At 46.0% G+C, this 23,365-nt stretch overlaps 1 protein-coding gene across 4 annotated transcripts in view; it reads right to left on the minus strand.

Annotated features, from left to right (window-relative positions):
• Nucleotides 1–5,486: 5,486 nt before the first annotated feature.
• The window catches only part of LOC135896665 (NLR family CARD domain-containing protein 3-like), a 117,613-nt gene continuing 99,734 nt past the window's right edge, over nucleotides 5,487–23,365 (minus strand). For 3 of the 4 annotated variants that reach the window (XM_070536133.1, XM_070536136.1, XM_070536132.1), the window contains 2 exons: nucleotides 22,940–23,134; nucleotides 5,487–5,911 (listed from right to left, as the gene is read on the minus strand). In XM_070536133.1, the coding sequence (XP_070392234.1) occupies nucleotides 5,654–5,911; nucleotides 22,940–23,134 (453 nt within the window). In that variant the 3' untranslated portion in view covers nucleotides 5,487–5,653. The remainder of the gene's footprint in view (nucleotides 5,912–22,939; nucleotides 23,135–23,365) is intronic. The other variant, XM_070536134.1, reaches the window with a different exon arrangement.

Consider the following 23,365-nt stretch of genomic DNA (forward strand, 5'->3'; position numbering starts at 1 on the left):
CTCTCTTCTGCGAGGCTGCAAATGGACCACCTGTCTCTGTTACCTTGATGACGCTATTGTTTTTTCTCTCACGTTCGGCAGCCACTTTACCCGACTCGCTGCCATTCTTGAGGTCTTGCGGAAAGCCGGCCTTAAACTAAACTCCACGAAGCGTCAATTCGGGCGCCGTCAGATTACCCTGTTGGGAAACCTCGTTGACGTATCTAGTGTCCAACCAGATCCCGAAAAAGTTCGCGCCGTGCGCAATCACCTTGAGCCACGTTCTGCTTCTGACGTGCGCTGCTTCGTCGGCCTGTGTTCTTACTTTCACCGTTTCGTCAAAACTTCGCCGACGTTGATCGGCCTTTGACAGATCTAAAGAAGAAGACGCCATTCTCAAGGAGCCCGGAGCAAGCTCACGTGTTCGCCGCTGTCATCGGGTTTCTGACCACTCCTCCCATACTTGCCCACCTTGATCTATCTGCACCAACCGAAGTCTACACTGGCGCAAGCGGCCATGGCATCGGCGCAGTTCTCGCCCAAAAGTACCGAGTGCGTGATAGCTTACACCAGCCGCCTGCTCTCACCTGCTGAGAGAAATTACTCCATCCCCAAGCGGGAGTGCTTGGCTTTAGTTTGGGCTGTCACCAAGTTCCTGTCATATTTGTACGGCCGCACGTTTTCGGTCGTTACAGACCACCACGCCCTCTGCTGGCTGTCTTCCCTGCGGGACCCCACAGGACGGCGTGGTTGCTGGCCTTTGCGGCTCCAGGAATTTTCATTCTTTGTCAACTATAAGTGTGGAGGTCTGCACAAAGACGCTGACTGCCTCTCGCGTAACCCCGTGGACCCCCCTGATCCTGTTGCGCATGATCCGGTGACCTGCGTGATAGCTTTGACTGACATGACCGACATGTGCGCTGAACAACAACGCGATCGCATCCTTACAATCCATGATTGCCAGAGTGCAACGTGGCAGCACTGATGGCACGTGCCACAGGTTCGTGCTGCACAACGGCATCTTTTACCGCCGTAACAATCAACCCTGACGGCCCTGAGTTGCTCTTTGGGCTCCCTTGTCATCTGCGATCCGTCGTTCTCGAACGATTTTATGATGCACCGACGGCAATACACCTTGGAGTTTGCGTACGTATACGACCGCGCACTACGGCAGTTCTTCTGGCCGTGTCATTACCGCTCTGTGCGTGGCTACATCGCAACTTGCGAATTGTGTCAGCGCCGGAAGAAACCTCCCCTGCCACCTGTCGATCGACTCCATCCTATTGAAGTTCCCTCTGAACCATTCTTTCGCGTATGCCTTGACCTGCTTAGCCCTTTTCCGACGACGACTATAGAAGCAATAAATGGATCGCCGTCTCTACTGATTACGGGACGCGCTACGCGATAACAAAGGCGTGTCCGACTATTTGCGCAATAGACGTCACTGATTTTCTCCTTCGGGACATCATTCTCCAGCCCGGTGCACCTCGACAGTTACTTACAGGCCGCGGCCGCTCGTTCTTGTCTCGAGGTGTGGACGACCTCCTCCACTCTTGTGCCACTGAGCACAGACTGTCCATCGCCTACCACCTACAAACGAACGGTCTTACGGAACGTCCAAACCGAAAACTCACAGGGGTGCTGTCGATGTACGCTCCCAACGATCCCCGCGACTGGGACGCCACGCTAGCCTGCGTGACATTCGCGTATAACTCGTCCCGACATGACACCGCAGGATATTCACCCTTTTATCTTTTGTATGATTGCTACCCCACTTTGACACCATCCTACTTTCTTTGCCTCGCGTTGTCACTGAGTACCCTCGCGAAGTCAACGATCGCGCTCACATGGCGCGTCAAGTCGCCCGATCTCGCTTAATAGCCTCGCAGCATCTGCAAAAAGAGCGTTACTACCGGTGCCATCGCGATGTTCAGTTCGCCCCAGGTGCTTGGTTGCTGCTATAGTCACCATGTCGTCGGGTCGGCCTCTCCCAAAAGCTCCTCTCTCGCTACATAGGGCCTTATGAAGTCCTACGACGTCGTGCACGTTTCGCGGCTGACGCCATACTTGGCTCACAGTTCTTCTCTTCGAAACCCGGGGGTCATGTTACGGAAGGATGAACGAAGAGAGGAAGAAGAAGATCGCGGGACGCTGGCTGATGCGGGTTGTTGGTGGCCAGCCATCTTAACTACTCAGACTCATTTTGTATATATGTTGTAAATGTAATCTTCTATACTACCAACATCGCCGTAACAATATGTGTAGATGAATTAGGATGACCAATGGGATGTATGGATGGGTTGAGATGGGTGGACGGACGGACGTGCGGATGAACGGACGGAAGAATAAATGGATGCAGAAACTTTATTGTGGTCCATTAGGTCGCGCTAGTTTCGTAGCCCGAAGCGGACAGCTCCCACGTAATTTTTTCATGGCCGTATAAAACAAATACGCAGTGAAGCCAGTCAAAGCACAGGGTAAGTAAACTCTTATCCTTGTTTGACATATAGAAATAATTTGGCTTAGGGAAGTGAAAGTGAACGAAAAGACAACTGCGGCAGTGCTTCGATCAGCTTTTTCGGCTATTTCTGCATGTGTACAAGATAGTGCCTCGCAGTGTTAGACAGTCTCACTCGCGGTCACGGCGGAGGTTGTGGGACATCCTTTGAACGGCAGATCTCCCGTAGTGCATCCACTTAGAAGCAGTCAACTGGTCAATGACATACTGTTCCTCACGGCGTCAACGCCGCCAAAGTCACTGTTTTCATATGTCGGAGAGCATGAAGAAACTATCCTGCTGCAAGACATGTTATAGATGTCTGTGACCAGCCAAAATGGGTAAAGCGTATACAACTGCTCAAGGAAGCTACAAGGCATGCCCCAAAACTTCCTAAAGATATTTTAAGGAGGCTACGAGAAGTCCTGCAAAATCTGATGCAATCCGCAGGAAGGAAAGGAAACCCAATGGCGACGTTATGGTCGCCGAAGGGCAGTCCACAGAAAACGACCGTAAGGTCGCGGTGATTCCATACTACAGGGGATATCAATCGTTTTAAAGAAACCTTACATGACATTTTGTTTTGAGTACTCTTGTTTTAACTGTGTTTGAAACTATGGTTTCAGTGCTCTTCTCACATTGAATTGTGCACTCTGCTTACTAACGTCCCTTATACAACTTCGTATATGTAATCTATGTACGATAAAATATGTAGTTCGAATAATTAGAAATATTCTTTATTTACTTTGTTTTTTATGCGCTAAAATTTTATATTTGTACTAGAATATTTTGGCTGTTTGCTGACGCTGCTGTGTGTAATATACGTTCTACTTATTCCCCACTCCCATCTGTGATGCCATTGGCCCTGAGGGTATAGTAACTAAATATTAAATAAATAAATAAATAGGGATATACATGAATAAATAAATAAATGGTGGCAAGCATCGCCCTCTGTCACTAGAAGACGACTGTATGGGCATGTTGGGACTGATATAAAGTGTTGCGTGTTTCATACAGAAGTGACAGCCTGTGTAACAGCCACCCTCAGCATGACACCTCTAAGCACAACTTCCTCCGCCCTAGTTAGGAGACTTGGGGTGGGGTGGGACAGAGCAGACACATGGGTCGGGGGGGGGGGGGGGAGGGTATTAGCGTGTCCATCCCACCAGAGTCTCATGCAGTGGGACACACACGGCGAATTGACGAAGTATCACGAATGGGAGGGCTCTGTGCCTGCTGGTCAGCAACAATATTGTAATGCTTCGAAGCATGCCCTTGAATCCAGTGTACCGTGATGCAGGTACATGTATTGCGATTCATTGCGTGTATCGTGTCAGTGCTCGAGCACAATGAAAATAACAAGACAGTGAGACTACAAGACAACGCTCCTGGTCTTGTGGTTCCGCCCGTGTTAAGCCTATTCGACGCCTCGAAGACGTTGTAGACGTGAATATCCCCAATGAGTCATTACCTCGGCGTGCAGTCGGAAGGCCTTATATATGCGATGACTCACTGCCGTTATTCAGTCGGAAGTAAAGCTATAGTGCACTGATTCCTTTTCCATGCTTTGTTTTAATCTATGCATCACAGCACACGACAAGTTTCGCAACGGGTGCACCGTGACCCAAAGTTATGATCGCTCCAGCATTGTTAGTGTCGCTGCGCAGTTGGCAGGAAAGTTAATGTGCAACATTGAAGGCCATACATCACTGGGCAGATTGAATGCTACTGTGGTGCTTACGTGCACTAGCCGCTATCATGATGCGAGCTTTCAGAAACCCTACTTCACAAATATTGGAAGCTGTCTGAGCAGAGTCTAAATATGCAGTTTTTCCTGTTTGGTTACCTTTACTTGACTCTCTTCTGGCTATTGTGATAAGTCGTCACATTGTACAGTTAGATTGTATCGTGATTTTTATTGTAGTTCAGAAATAAATTTCTCGGCAGGTTTTGTGTAAACAACAAAGAGCAAGAACTTATATCCGCTTCAAGCAGTCAGTATATTAAAGCTCCACATTTATATAAAATTAGCGTAAGCGTGTCGGATGGAGTGGCCAGCGAAGCTATTTCTCCGTTCTGATCTATCTTGGCGGCAGCTCCAGAGAGAAAGGTTCCTTATGTTAAAAATGCAAATTTGTACCTCGTAGTAACATTTAGGACTGAAGGCATGCCGTTACCTGGAATAATAATGCCAATTATGACATGTCTATAACAAAGACACACACTAAGAGAACGCCATGTAACAGCCGTTCGGCGTATTACCGACTGACTGCCATAGGAGAACATTCTTCGCTGGTCCCCATTTTAAAGGATGACCAACTCTAATTCAATGAACCATTTTTACATAGCAAAATTTTAACATTTCATTTCGAAAGTGCTCTATGGCATCGAGAACCTTTTTGCACACTGGCATCTGAACAAGCCTGTTAACAAAATTGTTTATATTGTTGGGTTTTATTAGATAAGACCACGATACAATTCGACGACACGTCGTCGTGGGAGACTGAATAATTTCAACCACCGGAGGGTCTTTATTGTGCGTTAAGCCTAACTACGCTAACGTTATTGTATTACTCTCTTAAGTCCTTCCAGAGCCTAAACTTTCGCAAGGTCTCACATTTTTCTGCAAACTTCATTGACTCCGAACCTCAGGAAATTATCCATCTGAACCGTCCTGTTGTGAAATCCGTAGTTTTTCCCCTTTTTATGATTCTTTGTTACCATGAATTTCAATAAATGCTTCATCCTAATCGACAAAGTAGGTTGGAAGGTATTTAGCAAAAAAAATTAAAAAAATGAGAAACATGCAGCCTGACAATGAAATAAGAGCTTGCGACGGCTTGTTTTGGAGTGAACAAGGATTCCTATAAAAGGAACTATCAGAGTCCCTGGATCAGTGAAAAAATTTACCTTACATAAGAGTCAAGGACGTATCCGTATGCTACCATGCCGTGATCTTTTCATGTTCTTGCAAAAGGAAACAACGCATTTTTCTAAACCCGCCACTACCTTTTCTTTAAAAACATGTTTATTGACCAATTTCACGTTCCATTTGCCTAAAAGGGAACAGTCGTCAACTAGTAAAAAGGTGAGCGCTGACTTCAGCCTGGTTAACAGTTGCTAAAAAGCTTTTACGGCTAAGCAGAGCCGCACTATTGGTCTCCGTTCCTCTGCAGGTCATTGCTCTTGCAGCAAAAAGTCGGTGCTGTTCGCCCGCTTTCGCTTGTTGGAACGCTCCATGGCAGCAGCTGCGTTCTGGCTCTTCGGATCCTCCTCTTCGTCGTCCAGAATGTCACCGACCTTGAGGTAGGAGCGTAGGTAATCCAACATGTCGGCACCAAGTTTGTCAAGCTGGCGTACCTTCTTGCCGTTTGCCCCAGTAGGCGGGGCATTGCAGATGAGCTGTTCTTTGACAATGCCAGACAGCTGCCAGAACTGCATGAAAAAATACATGTATGGCAAATCAGTTTTGCGGAAACCTGCAATGTCAATGAAGGTTCAAGAGGGAAGGAAGGAAGGAAGGAAGGAAGGAAGGAAGGAAGGAAAGGGAAAATTCACGCACGCACGCACGCACGCACGCACACACAAGCGGAAAGTAAATGGGTCAAAGCCTGCCGCATGATTTACTCCTGGTCTAGTCAAATCAATTATTCAAATTGGAATAATCAAATTAGTTGTGGGCTGCAATGAGTGGGCGGTGACAACGGAAACAAAGCGAGGTTTTCCAAGGCATGCAGCCATGGATTATTGTGCGAAAAGAGACGAATAGCCTTGGTTGTCGACGACCTGCCTTTGGCCATTGTGCACTTTGGTTATCGCGTCATGCGCGCCGATACTAGCAGGGATGTGTGCAACTGCTATTCCTTTTGTACCTGGTAGCAGGGTAGATGTGAGTTGATCTTCGTCAGAGTCACGTTATTAATAATTTTGTATGAATAACATGCGTGTTGGTTTTACAGCCCGCGTTCACAGAAAGCGATCATGCCTTACGCTTTTAGAACATTAGAAACTAGCAAAGATAAATCTCCGCCCTCTGGCTAAAATAAGCAATCTTAGTCCTATCCCTACACAATGCAGCGCAGTTTTGACAAAGAATTGGCGATGATTTTTAGAGCCGGATACGCGGGCTAAGTCTTGAAAGTGGTCCATCAGATCCTCCCGAAGAAGGTGAACGACCCTAGATGAAAATGAAAATATGCAGATTCCACGCACGATGGGAATCGATGTAATCGATGTTGCTGTGCTGTTTCTGTTAATTGACCGCATTTGGCTTTGATTTCGACGGCATGCAGCAGTGATTAGGTGGTAAAAGAAGCTTCGCATGCACCGCTTGCGTTTGTCTAAATTGTGCACACAGCACACAGCGAGACGTGTTTGCTCGAGACGTTGCTGCGCGCCGTTGTCCGTAGCCTGCGAAAAGGTTGGCACTGCCACTCCCACACACGGCGCATTGCACGGTCGATGAGAGAGAGAAATCCTTTTACTTATGCCTTAGGAGCAATAGCTGCTGCAACGTCCCTTAACCGACGGACCAGCACCTGCTGGCCACCCGTGCTCCGTTAAGTATCAGGCATCTCCCCCCACCTCCCCCACCCAAGTGTTGCAGGGTAACGGCACCGCGGATAAAGTGTGTATTTGCTGGATCACCACTTGCGTGCCGTCATTTTCAGGCCGCGGTGCTTTAATGCGGCTTTGCGTTTGCGCACAAAGACCCTGCGTCAGTTGTCCGCGTGGACGAACTTCCATGGTGCTCATTTTTCAGAAATTGCAGAAACGTGCCGTACCATACCTTGAATTATTATTATTATTATTATTATTATTATTATTATTATTATTATTATTATTATTATTATTATTGAAGTGTGGCGAAAGAGAAGATGCCGGATAACATCCCCAGGAGCCGGGAGACAAAGGAGAAGAATAAACAAGTAAGCAATGGCGACATCACGCTTATTGGACCTATTTGATATGTCTGGCTTATTTGAAATTTTGGCGCCGCCGACAAGGGAACGAAGATGTGGGCGTATTTTTTTCCTGGAGAGGTACAGCGAGGCAGTTGTATTCAAAGGCTGCTATCTCCACGATTATTCTCCGGTCGACCTACCCGTGGACACAACGGGTAAGCTCCTGGATCTTGTTCTAGATCGAGCTTCTGTGTCGACCGAAGAGCTTGTTTAACGAGGCTCAGCGAAGGTGAATATCCCATTGGGCCTGTTTAGTCAGGTGGTACTCGGACGACCATTCGGTCGTGCAGGATCGTATGCCAGCAAATCATCAATTCTACAAGCCATACCCATGCAACAATAACATTTATCGCAACAGAGCGCAGCGGCGCATGTTCGCCTGCTTACTTTAAGCCACAAGAGAAACCATCTACTTGAAATTTTAACGCCAAAAACTTTTGACGTGTCTTCAAATAACCTACAAAGATGAATGAATTTTTATGAGACCGCAGCGAAATACATTGGGTAGATTTCTGACCAAGACCCGGTTTTAAACATGCGACAATATTTGAGTGGTGTAGCCAGAATGCGGCATTAGTTGCCCTAGATAGAGCTTGTTTGCGAACCTTGGTGCATGTGGAAATATTTTTTTGTCAGCCTTCTGCAGAAATAACGTGCAGCGATAAGACCAGGCACTGTTTTAACGTTTTAGGTGCGGTTCCTCACTTGGCCACTTTCTTGAGAAGCAGTGACTGCTTCGACTTGCTGAACCAGATTTGCAATCACGATCAGCCTTAATGCTTGTATTTCACGGTCTCCCAAACGATTTGCAACTACACACACAAATAAAAGGGCTGAAAACTCCCGAAGCACTACTAGAGCTGCTACAAGTACTCCCTCATCTCTGGTGTTAGAGGAGCTGTTAGACGCGGCAAGCTCCTCACGGACAGTCAGATTCTCAGTCCAGCAAACGTAAGGTAGCCACTAATTAAATATAGTGCAAATATTGGAGTTCGTGCGAGCAACTCAGGGCCTGGTGATGCCTTGCAGTCATCGACACTGTTCGAACGGAGACAATTGACAAAAAAGCCTCAGTGTGTTCCATCGAAACGAAACAAGACCACGTTACTGATTTCTTCAAGTTTGCTTGACGTATAGCTCGATGTGAATGCACATAACCTGCGATCTCTTCAGTATCAATACTCAAAGAAGCGGAGCAAGTGCAGAGGATAGATGGAAGGACAGATCAGTCCTTGTACGACGTTATGACAGCTGTGAAGAGGAGCACGGTGAACGGACAAGCTTAAGGCTAAAATATCAGTCGACGCACACGCAAATGCTTGCGTTGATGATGGAAGGCGTCTTATGCGACTTTCTTCTCTCTCGTCTTCTCTCTCGTCAATACGGAGTTGGCTTTACGCATCCTGTTCCTCCTGCCTACCGTTCTACGTCCCTCCCGGCCATTGCGCGTGTCAGAAAATGTAAGCCCTGCAGCTTTTGCAATGCTTTTGTGAGGGGCTCATGCGTAATTACATCAATATGTCGACGACGAGAGAATTCCAGAGAGCATTGTGGCAACGGCGAGGGACTTGCGTAGGGCATAGTGGCGACGCCCCCGAAGTTCATTGGGAAGGTTTCCCACGCACTTGCAATGCACATTATGCACGTTATCAAGCGGCTCCCTACGTGGCGTGCAAAACAGCAGCAGCAGCATCGGACAAATCAAAGAAAAAGAAAAGACAAAGAAATATTGGTTTAAAAAAAAATGTCTCGGCCCAGAAGCAGATCAAGCCCTGAATAGTGTCTTATGTCCACAATATGTCCCACTATGTGAAGAAGGTAGCAAACTTGTATGGCGCTCAAGTGATGTTTTTGGCGCCATGTAAGCTCGTGCGCTGTTAACGCGGAAGTGTTAAGGCCCACATGTAGCAAAAAATCTGGCGTCGCGTGTATGGCGTCCCTTCGATAAAACGAATTTCGAACCACGCATACCCAACAACGCAGGCTTTCCATGTGGCGCAAGGAAATTGCTGAAGTAATTATACTTCGCAGAAACAAATTCGTAGAAAAATCGTAAAGTACGACTTGCGCACAACCTACAGACATAATAGCATCGGATTGTAATTTGAATATGCAAAAAAAAAACAATTCTATTATTCGAAAACTTAAAAAGAACAAGTCCACTTTCCAGCGTTTCTACCACCCATAGAAGGGCCATGGCCTCCCAGGTTTGCGCGCGAACATCTCAAGGGCCATAAAGCAGCGCTGCCGCTTCCTTGCAGCATCTGGAGATAGCGCTTGCCTCCGCCGCATCGCGGCCGACGCAAGAGGCGCGTTTCTGCAAGAAAGATCAGCTTCATGCATAGCGTTCGACGCCAGCGTTTCCCGGTAAACATTACAATTATATAAGCAGCAGTTGCCGGGAGACGTGAGAAATTCAAGGATTTTCAATTGGTGTAGCCTTCCACTACTAAAGGAAAAGCGTAAGCGTGCTCCAATTATTTTCATGTTAAAACACAAAGCGTTAACGCCAGAAGAATCAGGTGAGACCACATGTGAGATGTGCAACCGGCGTGGTTTGCTTTATTGAATTGTTACGGTATTGAATTGTTACCTGTTCACCTCATACGCGTCTGACGGCAACGTTGCCAATGACGCTGCGATGGCGCTGCGGTGACATCATTGTGGGGATTCGCATTTCTCGTCTGCTACACTTCGCTATAACAGCTGGATTTTAATTCGTTTCCTGGCGCCGTGGATGCATGCTCGCGTGGCACGGCGTTCTCCGATTACTACGTGTATTTTTTCTAGGTTGGTTTTAAAAAGTCCAGCATTATTATGACTAACCAACTTATTTTCCCTATAACAAAGCACTGTGGTTGCCCAGCGGCTATTACGTTTCGCTGCAGAGCTGTCGGCTTTGGGGTAGATATAAATGGAGAGCAAAGTGCACGTATGCTCGTGTATTTAGATTTCACTGCGCAGAATAGAACCCCAGATGGTCAAAGCTAATGCGGAGTCCTCTGTTATGGCGCGCCTCCTAATATCTGTTTCTGGCACGTGAAATGTCAGAATAGCTTTCTTTTTGCATTTAATTACAGACGTCTTGTTAAGGGCATGAAGTCACGACTCAGTCACCAAGCATCACACATAGCAAGTAAACGGGAGTCTACACTGCTTTGAAACGATCTCGGTCGCAGGGCTCACTGGCTAAATTTTGCATCGATCAAGTAGTAAGTTGACGCAAATTTTACATTTCGGTCACAATCATATTCAGTTGGTGTCGCACGTAAGAAACTCTTGCTCATATAAATAACCTAATTTCACTGACAGTTGGTTTATCACGAATATTAGTTGCAAAACCCTCTATCATATTTCGCAGTCGCCAAGCATGCGTTACACTATATGTTTGACAAATAAATTTCTTGACTATAGTGTAATACAAAAAAATGACCTGCAGAAGGGCAGCGGATTGGGCGAGTTGGTGTTGCATGGTAACAATAAAAATTCAAACAGCGCATAAACGATGGGACCAGAATGAGGAGGACACAAACACGACAAAAAAATGACATTTGAAATGCGAGAAGAATGACAACATTTCTGTTGAACGAATTTTTAGGCTACTGGAGAGCGCTCGGAAAATATCACTTCATATAAGTGCAAGAATAAAGATATGTTAATAAGGAGCCGGAAAACCTATCACCGATTTATTGCACCGATGTGTGTTTGGTCATTTGTTTAGTCCGGAAACCAACTCAGTAAGAACAATGAACGGACAGCATACTTTTCTCGCCCACCACAATTTCCAGATGAGGAGTGTAGAAACTTCCCCGTTGAAGAAAAAGTTGCACGATATTTGCGGAAAACCAGATCTAATACTCAGCCACACATGTTTATAATTGCTTCGTGCTTTCTGGGTAGGCTCAGCTTGCATCGTGTTGGACCATTTACAGTTGCAGATACATCACTTATTTACCTTATGTCATTTTTAACTCATGCCACATTGTAGCAATATACCGCATTCTGCTGCAAAGGCGGTAAAGTAGCATATGCAATAATGCGGCGCAGAAACCACCTAATTTTTGGGAACAGGATCAGGTGTCTTTCGTGAGGTGCTTAACGCTGTCGGCAGCAACAAAATTGAACTACCTGTGCACAAGGGATCAGGTACTTGAGTAGGCAGCGCGCGCTGGCGAGAGACAAACAGTATAGCAGCATAGACGTCGAGGAAGACGAGTAGAACGGTGGCTGGGTAGGAAGGACAACAACAACAACTACAACGGCAGTCCACTGCGTAGGGAACGAAGCGGGCACCCGGCCTACATCACGAGCGGCCGGCGCGAGGCAGCCAGGAGAGTGATCCCTCTAAGTATGAGCGTCAGCTAAGGCCTCCCGGTCAGTTAAAATGTACTTGCGTTTGTTGTGGCTCATCGTCATCACTGATGGTGCACCCCACAATATTGGTGACCACGGACGGTGGACATGGAGTTAAGACAATCGCAATGCTTCCAATGATCGATCATCGTCACGGTTGACAGCAATCGAAGAACCCCTGCACCGCAGTGCGACTTGGCTACTATTTCGCAAAGGTTACCCAAAAACTGACCAGTGGACCCCGAACTCTTGATCGCTCAAATAAACAGCCTGTTCATCATTGCGCGAGTAACTTCGCAGGCTCAAAAATTCAACCGTCTCCTTTCTTCGATGCTGCCCTAGATTGCCACCCAGCTTCGCGATCTCATCCTTCAACCCCCTGGCGACAGGCCCTTCTGACATCACGAGCCAATTCGTCAAACGTAGGACAATGTCGGAACAGCGACGCCTACATCAGTTTCTCCAAACTGAAGAGCTCGGGGATCGCAAATCTTCGCAGCTCCTGAGTCATTTTCAACAGCACCTTGAAGACAAGGAAACCACCTTCGGTTAAAATTTGCTTCGAGAATTTTTCCTACAACCTTTGCCCTCTTCCGTCTGCATGGTTCTGGCGACCCGCAGCAGTTTGCCCGTGTCCCAATTAGCCGAACTTGCCGGCTGCGTCCTGAACATATCAATTGATTGATGATTGATGTTTATTGATGCAAGGGCATCAAAGGCCAATGAGTGCCAGGACATGTGTTATATTTAGTAAAATTTAGTGTTTAGGACTGTGACCTAAATAAAGGCTGTATAGAGGCCTACACGTAGGATATATCTATAAATACTAGTAGATGATTTCTAAAATAAATACTAAGATAAATATACGGCCTTAAAGGAATTTGCTACAGGCTCACATGTTAAATTATTCTGGATCATCTGAGTCCCTTGATGTACAATTCCTGCTTGCGCAAGGAGTGCGAGAGATCAGACATACTTTTGAGCATCAGATTGTACCTAAACCTGTGAGGCACAACCTGAAGCTTAGGATGGTATGAGATGATGTCGAGAAAGTTAGCTTCTGCAAGATAATTAACAACTATTTTAAAGTTAAAAAGTGCATCCTCTGATAAGAACATCGAGGGATGGTAGGGGGGGGGGGAGGGGTGTATATGGTGCGAGTAGAGTTCCCTAATATGAGCTAATCGGTCTCGGTGAAGTTCAGGAAACTGAATTAGGACATGTAGGATGGTTAGCCTCTCATCGCAGCGTGTGCTCATTGGTGGGCCAGTTGCTGTCAAGAGATATTTGTGTGTGCCATCAGTGTGCCCTATTCTGAGTCGTGCCAGGGTGACTTCGGTGTGTCTATCAAGCTTCAGTGGAAAAGATTTGGTTAACTGCGGTTAAAGCCGGTGCAGCTCATTTTTAACTTCCTTGTCCCACTCAGTTTGCCAATGATTACGGAGCGCCTTTGGTACCACAGGTTACATATCTACACCATGTACCCAGCTTACATCAATTGTATCCCGATGATCCGCTTGTGCAGCATTTTTGTCCGCCATTTCATTGCCTGCGATCCCAGAGTGGCCTGGCACCCAGCATACAACAAGAGCAAGGTTTTGTTTATACGCTACCTGAATGTGCTTATGGAGCTGGTTAATTACAGGGTTTCTGTTTGCTTTGCTACAGGACAGAGCTATTACAGCGCTTAAGGAATCTGTGTATATTATGGAGTTTCGTATCTTGTGCTGGGTACTATGTACTCAACAGTGATCAGGATAACGTACGCTTCGGCTGTAAAAATGCTGCTATGGTTATGCAAGGTTTTAGAGTTGGAGAAGTTTCGGCCATGGACTGCACATGATACCGAAGTTGCAGACTTCGAAGCATCAGTGAAAAATGCCATCGTTCAATACTTGTCTTCAAGGGCCAAAAAATGTTGCTGGATTAGGGAACTTGGACAACTCTTATTGTTCAGTTCTTTAGAGGACAGGTAACAGGTAACTGTACATTGCTCATAAGGTGGGATGGATTCAGCGTAGTCGCTTTCCTGCAGATCCGTGAAAACTACTCCGAGTTTTTCCGCAACAGATTTTACTGCTAACGGGAACGGTGGAGCGTGTGGAAGCCTGTTTAAATACAACTGATTTGTGGACTGATCACTTATGAGTGCTTTGCATGAATGTTGTTTCGTGACAAGGTTCTTATTGCGTAGGTGACTCCCTGATATGTACGCTGATTATCCCGCGGCCATTGATCCGATTCTGCATGATGTCACGTGGCCGTGACGCCAAAGAACACACTACCAATACTGTTAAAGGCAAAAACTAGCTTTTATTGGGCGAACCTGTGCCCACAAAACACCTACACTTAAAGCACAACGAGAGCGGCGAACACAGTCGGCGATCGTCGTAAATCTGATCAGCGGGTCAAGCGCGTCGGCTTTTATGCAGAGTCGTTGAATGTTCCAGACTAATCATTGGGACCCGCGTGCCTTCCATAAAGTTCTACATCATTCGGGTCAGGCGAATAAATCAGATAACACAAGGTTCGGCGATAACAGACTGCGGATAGAAGCATCGATAACTCTCCAGAAACTTCGGATACATGCAAGCGCGTCCCGCGCTGTGCGATAAGATTTGTTAGGCGGCGAAACCTGGTCGCCCGATAAATATAAATACACGTGTCAATATAGACTTTGGACGGGACTCGTATGAAAGGCACCAAGTGCTAGGCGGATACCCAAGTGATAGACAGGATCGAGTGGCTTAAGTGTTGTCTTTGAAGCCGACTGATAAACAATACATCCATAGTCTATACATGGCAACACAAGGCTTTTAAAAAGAGATAGGAGACAATACTTATCGGTTCCCCACGACTGGTGAGATAATATTTTTAAAAGGTTCATAGTTTTAAGACATATGAGCTTCAACTATTTTATATGCTGCATGAAAGATAGCTTACAATCGAAGATTACACACAGAATTGTTTGTTCTTTTCTAATTACCAAGCTTCTTTCATTCATCGTAATGCATGGGTCAGAACATACCCCTTTTCGCCTGGAAAGCAGCACACAGGTAGTCTTCTCTGCGCTGAATCTAAACCGGTTTTCTTCTGCCCTTTCGCGAGCCGATTAACACTTAACTCTATCTGGCGTTCACATATGGACAGATTGCAAGATTTAAAACTGACTTGGATGTCGTACACAGAGACAGAATGAGACACCAGGAAGGTATAGCAAAGCGGAGACAGTTCATTTTAATTAGGAAATGTGTGCAACTTAGCACTCCTCCCTGTGGTACGCCGTTTTTTTTTTGAACAAATGCGCGTGATAGAACATTGCCGATTCTTACGCGGAACTTCCTTTCAGATTGGTAATTTCGCAAGATGTTCAGCATATAACCACAAATTCCATAAGACGACCGGTGTTGCAGAATACCGTATCGCCAGGCAGTATCATATGCCTTCTCAAGTTCAAAGAATACAGATAGACAGTATTGGCTGTGTACAAATGCATCGCGTATATATGACTCTAGGAGAACAAGATTATCTGTTGCAGACCTTGCTCTTCGGAAGCCAGATTTGTGAGGGTCCCAAAATACTACTATATTCTGAAAAGAACACAAGACGACGGTTAACCATTTTTTCAAATATTTAAGTAAACAGCTCGTGAGTGCAATTGGTCTGTCGTTGTTAACTAAGGAAGGGTATTTGCCGTGTTTCAGTATTGGCAGGACTATTACCAAGATGAAGGTATATGACCAGTTGCAAAAATCTTATTGTATACACCTAAAATGCAGTTTAAGGCCTCACCAGGCAGATTTTTGTTTATTTCATAGGTTATTGGGTCAGAGCCTAGAGCTGAGCTCCCACAAGAGCCTAGGGCAAGCTTCAGTTCATGGAATGTTAGTGGTTTGCTGTATCCTTCGGATGACAACTTGTTTGGACGCAGAGGAATACTTTCAGCTATTTTTTTATGGTGTAAGAGCTTTTTGGTATAATTTTCGGAGCTTAATACCCTCTGAAAGTGCTCACAAAGAGTATTTGCTTTATCTTCTATTGTCTCGCCAGAGCCAGGAATGAAAGGAAAAGGATTTGGACGTTGTCCTTTTCGTTTACGTACCCTATCATATACTTTGCTTACATCCATGTATGGGTTTATGGAGGATACGTAGCGGGTCCAGCTTTCTCTTTCGGATATTCGGCGGATACGGCGGCCATTCGCTTCGCCCTACTTAAGTTCTATTATATGTTCTGTTGCTGGGTGGCGTGAAAATCTGCTCCATGCTCTGTTCTGGCGTTTCTTTGCGGTTTCACAGTCTTTGTTCCACCATGGTTTTGGATTGATTTTTTCTGCAGGACTGAGGTATGCACTCTTCAGCAGAAGAGAGGATACGTGCAGTGCTGTAGGGGGTCAGTTCCTCTACGCCTAGATGGTCCACTTCTTCCAGACACAGTTTACTTATGTTACTAAATTTCAACCAGTCGGCACTATTAGGTCTCCATTTTCGAGGGTAAGCTGGTCCATCGTGCCACTTTGTTGTTTCAAGGAGTGTTGGAAAATGATCGCTCCCATATGGATTACTGATAACTCTCCATTCTAGGTATGAAAGAAGTGAGGCGGACCTTATGGCTAAGTCTATACACGAATACGTGTTGTGTGTAGGACTGTAAAATGTTGGCTCTGTCTTGTTAAATAGAAAGGAAATTGAAATAGAAAGGAAATAGAAGGAACTTTTCAATTGCCCATCCTCTCGCATCACATCTTGAGTCACCGCAAGAATATGCTGCGAGAATTGAAGTCTCCGATTACTATATAGGGTTCGGGAAGCTGGTCAATCAGCTTTTCAAATTCTGCTTTGTCAAACCGTTCATCAGTCAATATATCTATGGACCAAATAGTTATAAATTGGTTGAACAATATAGCCCGAACAGCCACTGCTTCAAATGAAGTCTGGAGTGATACATGCTGGCATGCTACGGAGTTTGGGCTATGATTGCCACACCACTGGGAGAATTACCATTATTTCTATCTTTACGGAAGATTATGTACTGTCTTCAGAAGTTCTTGTTTGTTGACTTTAAATGTGTTTCTTGAACAAAAAACAGTCGTGGCTGATATTCCTCTAGCAGAGCTTTGACATCATCTAGATTATTAAGTAGGCCCCTGCCATACCACTGAATTTGTTGTGTAGCCATATCGAGGAAGATTTTTGTTGTCTGCGTTGAAGAGGCCGCGTTAAAGATAGATATGTATATATACAAGGACGGTAATCGTTTAGGTTACCGGCCACTTTTTTTGAGCAGTTACAGGTATTTTATCTCTTCTAGTGCGCTAGTGAGAGCGCTGATCTTTCGGCGTCGATGACGCCGGGGATTTTTGATCACCCTGCATAACCTTCTTAGAGGCGCTGGAAGATCATGAACTAGACGCTGAAACTTACGTCCCAGGCCGTGGAGTTCAGATTAGCTTTGGGACCTGCGGAACAGGAGTCGGCAGGTCCACTTTCAATGTTGATGAAGCAGCACTTCTTGCAGCCACCAGGGGGGCAGGCGGAGTGATTACAGGACCACTATCAGTGACCCCGGTAGACTCCCGAGGGATTTGTGACGCTGTCCCCGTCGCGCCACTCCGGAAAAGCTTTTGTGATTGAAGTATGACAGACGTTTCCTTCATTCATGAAATGTTATATTTTCTTTGAGCTTTACTGAAATGATTTCTTTTTTCTTTCTTCCATTTAAGGCATGTTCTAGAGTAGTCTGGATGGCTTCCATCACAGTTCACCCAATGTGGAGATGAGTCGAAAGTGCCTGATGGATGATCGTTCGAGCTGTATTTCGCGCAAGTGTGCGTTCCTCGACATGTCTGGGATCCGTGCCCATACCTCTGGCACTTAAAGCATCTTCGAGGATTTGGGATGTACGGCCTAACACCTACTTTGATATAGCCTGCATCCAATGTACTAGGCAGCACACTGGTACTAAAGGTTTATACAGTATGCTTTGTTCGAAGTTGTTCGTTATTTCTGCTGATTAGGATTCTTTCTACCTTGATGACATTTCGTCTTGAAAGCCTTCAAGCAGCTTTTCGTTACTAAGCTTCAAGTAGTCATCTTCAGAAATTACTCCACGGCTCGTATTCATGGTTCGATGTGCCGACACAGTGAATGCAACATCGCCAATCCATTTTAAGTCATTCATATTATCATATTGGGTTTTATCTTTCAATTCAAGGAGTAGGTCTCCCTTGGACATCTTTATGGCTTTGTTGCCAGGTGCTATCGTGTTTGCGAGGCATTTCGCCACGAAGAAGGGGGAAAATTTGCGCACGCTTGTGTTGCCTTCACTATTTATGACATGGGACTAGGGAAGTGTTTCTCATTGTTCTTCAAAAAGAATTGGAAGCTTGCAACGGTGCGCACTTTTTTCAGAGGGCGATCAAGGGATAGTTGTCTACTTGAAGCCAGATAGGGGTCTTGAATTCTGCAGCAGCGGCAATCGCCCACCACCGAGACCAACATGGGACGGAGCAGATCCTGCGATCAAGACAAGCCCTCGCCAGTTGTATGGTGCTACTATAAACCAATCTGGAGTACCCAACGTTGGCCACCCAGACAAGGTTAAACCTCGCTGCTAGGAAAGTCGGAAGTAAATAGAAGACAGGAGAAGGCAGGAAATATTGAAAGGAAGAGAGAAATACGCAGAATGGAGAGGGGGACAGGAAAAGGCAACTACCGATTTCCCCCGGTAGGGTCAGTCCGGGGGTGCCGTCTACCTGAAGCCCGAGGCTAAAGAGGTGTGTTGCCTCCACTGAGGAGCCATAGAGGTCCAATTATTCGGCATCGTCTCAACCCCCAGGATCCCCTTTTCCCCGGACACGGCAAAGCCGCGCATGGTTAAACGCGGGAGGGTCCAACCCCCATGTGCTCGGGTACGTGGTGTCGCAGCACACCAAACGCCTGCTGACGCAGACGCCCCTGCGGTGCATGGACGCATCAGGTCCCGCGGTTTCAGTCGTGTAACGTTGAGATGCATCCATTGTGCCACCCTTGCCGTCTCTGCAAAGTCTGCGGAATGAATTCCGCGAGGAGATTTACGAACTATCAGACCAGACTACCGCTCTATCTCGTCGATATCAGCATTCTTTCTCGCACAGCCACTCCCGTCCTCATCACAGCAAGGCGAATTCTGGTACCACCGTACGTTCGGTAAGGCATCGTGAAAGTGCACCACGCCCTAAAGTTTTCAGGGCAATTTCCCTCAGGGTGAACTGTGAATTCGGCGCACGCAAGTTGGACTTCATCAAACACCGTGTCGAGAAGAATGGCATCTATTTCTTGTCGTTAAAAGTCAAGTCCATACAAGATTTTCGTCAGCCATCTTCCATCCGTAAACCGTGCGAGTTTTTTGGCCTCGTAAATTTCTACAACCGCTTCATATTTCATTGCGCTGCTTTTCACAGGCCATTAAGACATGCTGCAGGGCAACAAATTCAAAAGAACTGAACTCGCTTGGCCCCCAGAAGCACTAACTGTTTTGATACAATGAAGACCAAGCTGTCTCAGGCGACCCTTCTTGTCCATCCGAGACTAGGAGCCCCACTTTTCTTCATGACTGATGCGTCGAATGCTGCGATGGGAGCGGTGCTTTAACAGTCTGCGGATAATTACTGGCAGCCCCTTTTTTTCTTTGCTCGGAAGCTCTCTCTAATGGAGACCGCTACAGCGCATTAGGAAGAGAACTCCTGGGAATGTACATGGCTGTATGTCCCTTCAGACATTTCCTGGAGAGTATCACGGCGCATACGCGATTGCCGAAAGCCAGAAGCTGCATTTCGTTGTCAAAAAAGGCCTGACAAATAATTAGGAGTGCGCCGTGAAGTGTAAAAGGAATGGAGAGAAACCAGTGTCATGCAAGCACGTGTGCCGACTGATTGCTAGTAGACGACACCAGCAGCAATCCACACTGAGCATAGTAACGACAGCCAGTGCGCTGGATTTACCGAGGGATAATGTTCCAAAAGACTTGCTTACTGTTGTACATAGCTGCCCACTCACGCTTAACTCGAAAAATCGAATGGAACAGGTCGGCCGACACCGTCAAGTTGCCTTCTCCTAACGAGGGAGCACGCGGCAGGACGGAGGAGTTCATCGCTGAGGTCAAAAGCAAGAGGGCGCCACTGAAACATCTCATGGCTAAAACATGTGAAATTGGGCGATGCGTTAGTGACCGAGCACGGCAGCACTATCTCTCAATTAAAAATAAAAGCAATGCAATGTTCTGTTCGAACATTGTATGGCTTGTAAATGCGAGCCTTCGTTTCGCCACATTAAGATTCTGGGCAGTAGCAAGCAGTCTTTCGCACACGAACTTTTGGAAGCCGCCCATATCAAAAAGAGAAGTAGTACGAATTGCATTACATGTTCTTGTTTGTCTTTTTCGTAGGGAGGTCTGATTTGATTAATCCTTTTTTTTGGTAACAAACTCCTGTGCATGCGCATTTTAGCATACGTTTCTTCTGGCTTTCAAGACACCTATAAATCAGATAAGAGTGTAGCACCCGTTGTGTCCGGTCTAGTGCTGTGGTCATTTTTATTTGCGCTACTATGGTTTAAGCAAGCCTTGTCGCACTTGGACTTCGTACTTAACATGAAGGCGAACATTCGTCTGGAGTGGTCATGTAATTTGCTTCGGAATAATGAGCAGGCTGGTCGCCATGACATGTGATGATCCATAGTGTTATTGGTTCACCGTCTACGCTGCATTGGCGATTTCACCAATGAAGTTCAGCAGTTCGACATGTCGGCACGTCACAGGCACGACGGGGCCGCTTTTAGATATGCCAGAGCTGGGACGACCAAAGAACGAAATTACAGGGCATATCGCACCATGTGAAACAGATTTTTGCAAACAGCGTCATCATTGGGCAAGATTGTTTGGGAGTTTTTCGGATGGTATTGAATTTCGCCGAAGGTTTGTAATGCGCGAAATTGCATTTCGTAAATGCACAGTGCGCCAGAGTGCATTTCGTAAATGCACTGTGGCGCTCAACGTGAGCAGGCGTCAAAGGATCATCGAGAAGCCATAAAGTTGGGACTACACGAGCAAGAGGTGCTCCGTAGATGGAACAAATACAGAGAAGAGGGTGGCGAGTGAGCTTGTGCAAGGTAAAATTAAATGCACAAGCGAATGTTGGGTGCATAACATTCACAAAACAGACAAAGGCGCACAAAAATGAGCACCAAGTAAATATTCGTACATGGCTGTAAGGAACGAAGGCAATAACATTTTCGAAGATGGCTATGCGCTGCGGTACATCAGAGACGATATTACGTACAACTACGGCACGAAAAAAAACAAAGCATAGTCCGGACTCAAACAGATCAAGCAACAACAGAGAAGCCTGAGGGACCAAAACTTAGTATAGAAATCTATTGCTAGAAGACAGTAGAAGAAAATGACCCCAATAACACTGCCGCAGCATCCCACAAAATTCCGATGCAGGTAATCAAAAATATTGGTGCAAAGAACCAGCGACTGCTACCACAGAGGAATTGAGTAGATGGATGGAAAATGAGGTTGGATGGCGTAAAAGCAAGATTGAGCTCATCTACAAAAGCGAACGTGATAAGGATAAGATGAGCACGCATAGGCCAGTTACCTGAGGTCGGTGATATACAGAGTGGTAATGCAAGCCATGAAATTACAACTGTCTAAGTAGGTTGAAATAAAATTACGTACTCGGGGAACTAGAGAATGGGTTCAGACCAGGCAGACGTTTAGATGATTCGGCCGTAATAACTCAGTGCGAGCTCAATAGCTCAGAATATAGCTTTATGGATAGCATTTCCAAATGTCAAAGGAGCCTACAACAACAACATAGGCAAGGAATTGTTATGGTTTATTCTCAAGCACGAAAGTTGAAATAACAATTTCTTGGAGCTGCTGAGGTACATATATAGAGCCAACATAGTGTAAGTCGTGCCGGAATGTAAAAAATGTAATGGAGTGGTAGAAATTCACCTAGGACTGAAGCAGTGGTGTCCTTTGTTTCCAGTGTTGTTCACGCTTTATGTAAAATGCATAGAAAGACCACTGCAAAAAAAGTCAATTAGGGTTTGATTGATCCTACCTGCGTAATATACAAATGGTGCAACAGAATGTCCGCGGACTGGTGTATGCGAACAACATAGTGCTACTAGCAGGCAATGCAGGAGGTATACAGACACTTGCGAATATCAGTGAAAAGACGGCGACCAATATAGGTGTTGAGTTTAGCACACAGAAATCGGTAATTATGACCTTTTATGAAAAGTCGGGTAATTTCGTGGTGTCAATTAAAAAGTCATACCGATAGACAAAAAGTATAAATATCTCGGCGTATACAAAACGAAGGAAATAATTTCTGAAGCACCACCCACGATATTCTGAAAATAAAGGGGAAGCGCAATGCAACTATGAAACTTAGAGCACTGTGGGGCCACAATAAATGTGAGGTGGTGCGTGGAATCTGGAAAGTAGTCATGGCGGCAGCAATAACGTTCATAAATATTAAGTACTTATTATCGGATATCATGGCGTGGTTAGAAGTTGACCAAAGGTTGGTAGGCCGGTTGGCTTCGGAAGCCCACGGTAAAACCACAAATAAGGCAGTCCAGGGTGAAATAGGTCGGGCCTCATTTGAAATCAATGAAGCGCAGAGCAAATGAGTTTTGAAGAAAGACTCAGGAACATGCATCAACATAAATGGGCAGCTAAAGTGCACAAGTTTCTTAACCTGACAAGCGTGGGCACGGAATGGAGTACGAAGTCAAGAAATTTGACAGCCAAGTACAGGGTAATTTAAAGGGTAAATAAACAAGCAAGGGCTATACGAAATAAAGTGAAAGTAACACAGACAACAAATCGGATGCAAAGAATAGAAATAAAGAAAACATGGAGATTTACTATAGCAAGAAGGAAATTAGACTGGAAAATCTGTGCGATAAGAGAGAAGGAAGTACCTTGCTATTTCATGCTCGAGCTGGTTGCCGAAGAACAAAAACATACCGGAGCAACTATTCGCAATAAGACGAGGCATGTGTATGCTGCAATCCGGAGACGGCTCAGCACATCCTAATGAAATTAAATGTGATTCACCTAGTGAGAGCCTTGGACCCCCGCCTACCTCATCACGAAGCCGAAGGCGGCTTTGCTCCATTCTCGCCTTGGCCTCGCTTTCACTCAGGGATCCCATGTACTGGACCACCTCGGGAAGCTGCGGGTGCCACGAGACCAGTTCGTAGGCGACCGCAGCGCGTTTAAGCGAGCTTCCCTTGACGAACGCAGCTGCGCACTGCACCAATCCGTAGTTACGCCGAATCTGCAGGGTTTCAGAATGGTTCGTGGGCTCAGGCAATGGTGACAAAAAAACACTGAACATTCAAGGAATGCTTGTGATGCGTGTTCAGAAATGTCGGCGCTCACAAGAACACCGCAGACCTGTTGAGCATCTGCTGTACGTGTGGCCGTGTCGTCAGGACCGTGTCTGGCCCTGCCGACGTTAGCTGGCAACGGGTACTTAAATATTTAGTCTGTACAGCAGTGTTTGAAG

This window comes from Dermacentor albipictus, chromosome 3 (assembly GCF_038994185.2).
Source record: "Dermacentor albipictus isolate Rhodes 1998 colony chromosome 3, USDA_Dalb.pri_finalv2, whole genome shotgun sequence".
NCBI lineage: Eukaryota > Metazoa > Arthropoda > Arachnida > Ixodida > Ixodidae > Dermacentor > Dermacentor albipictus.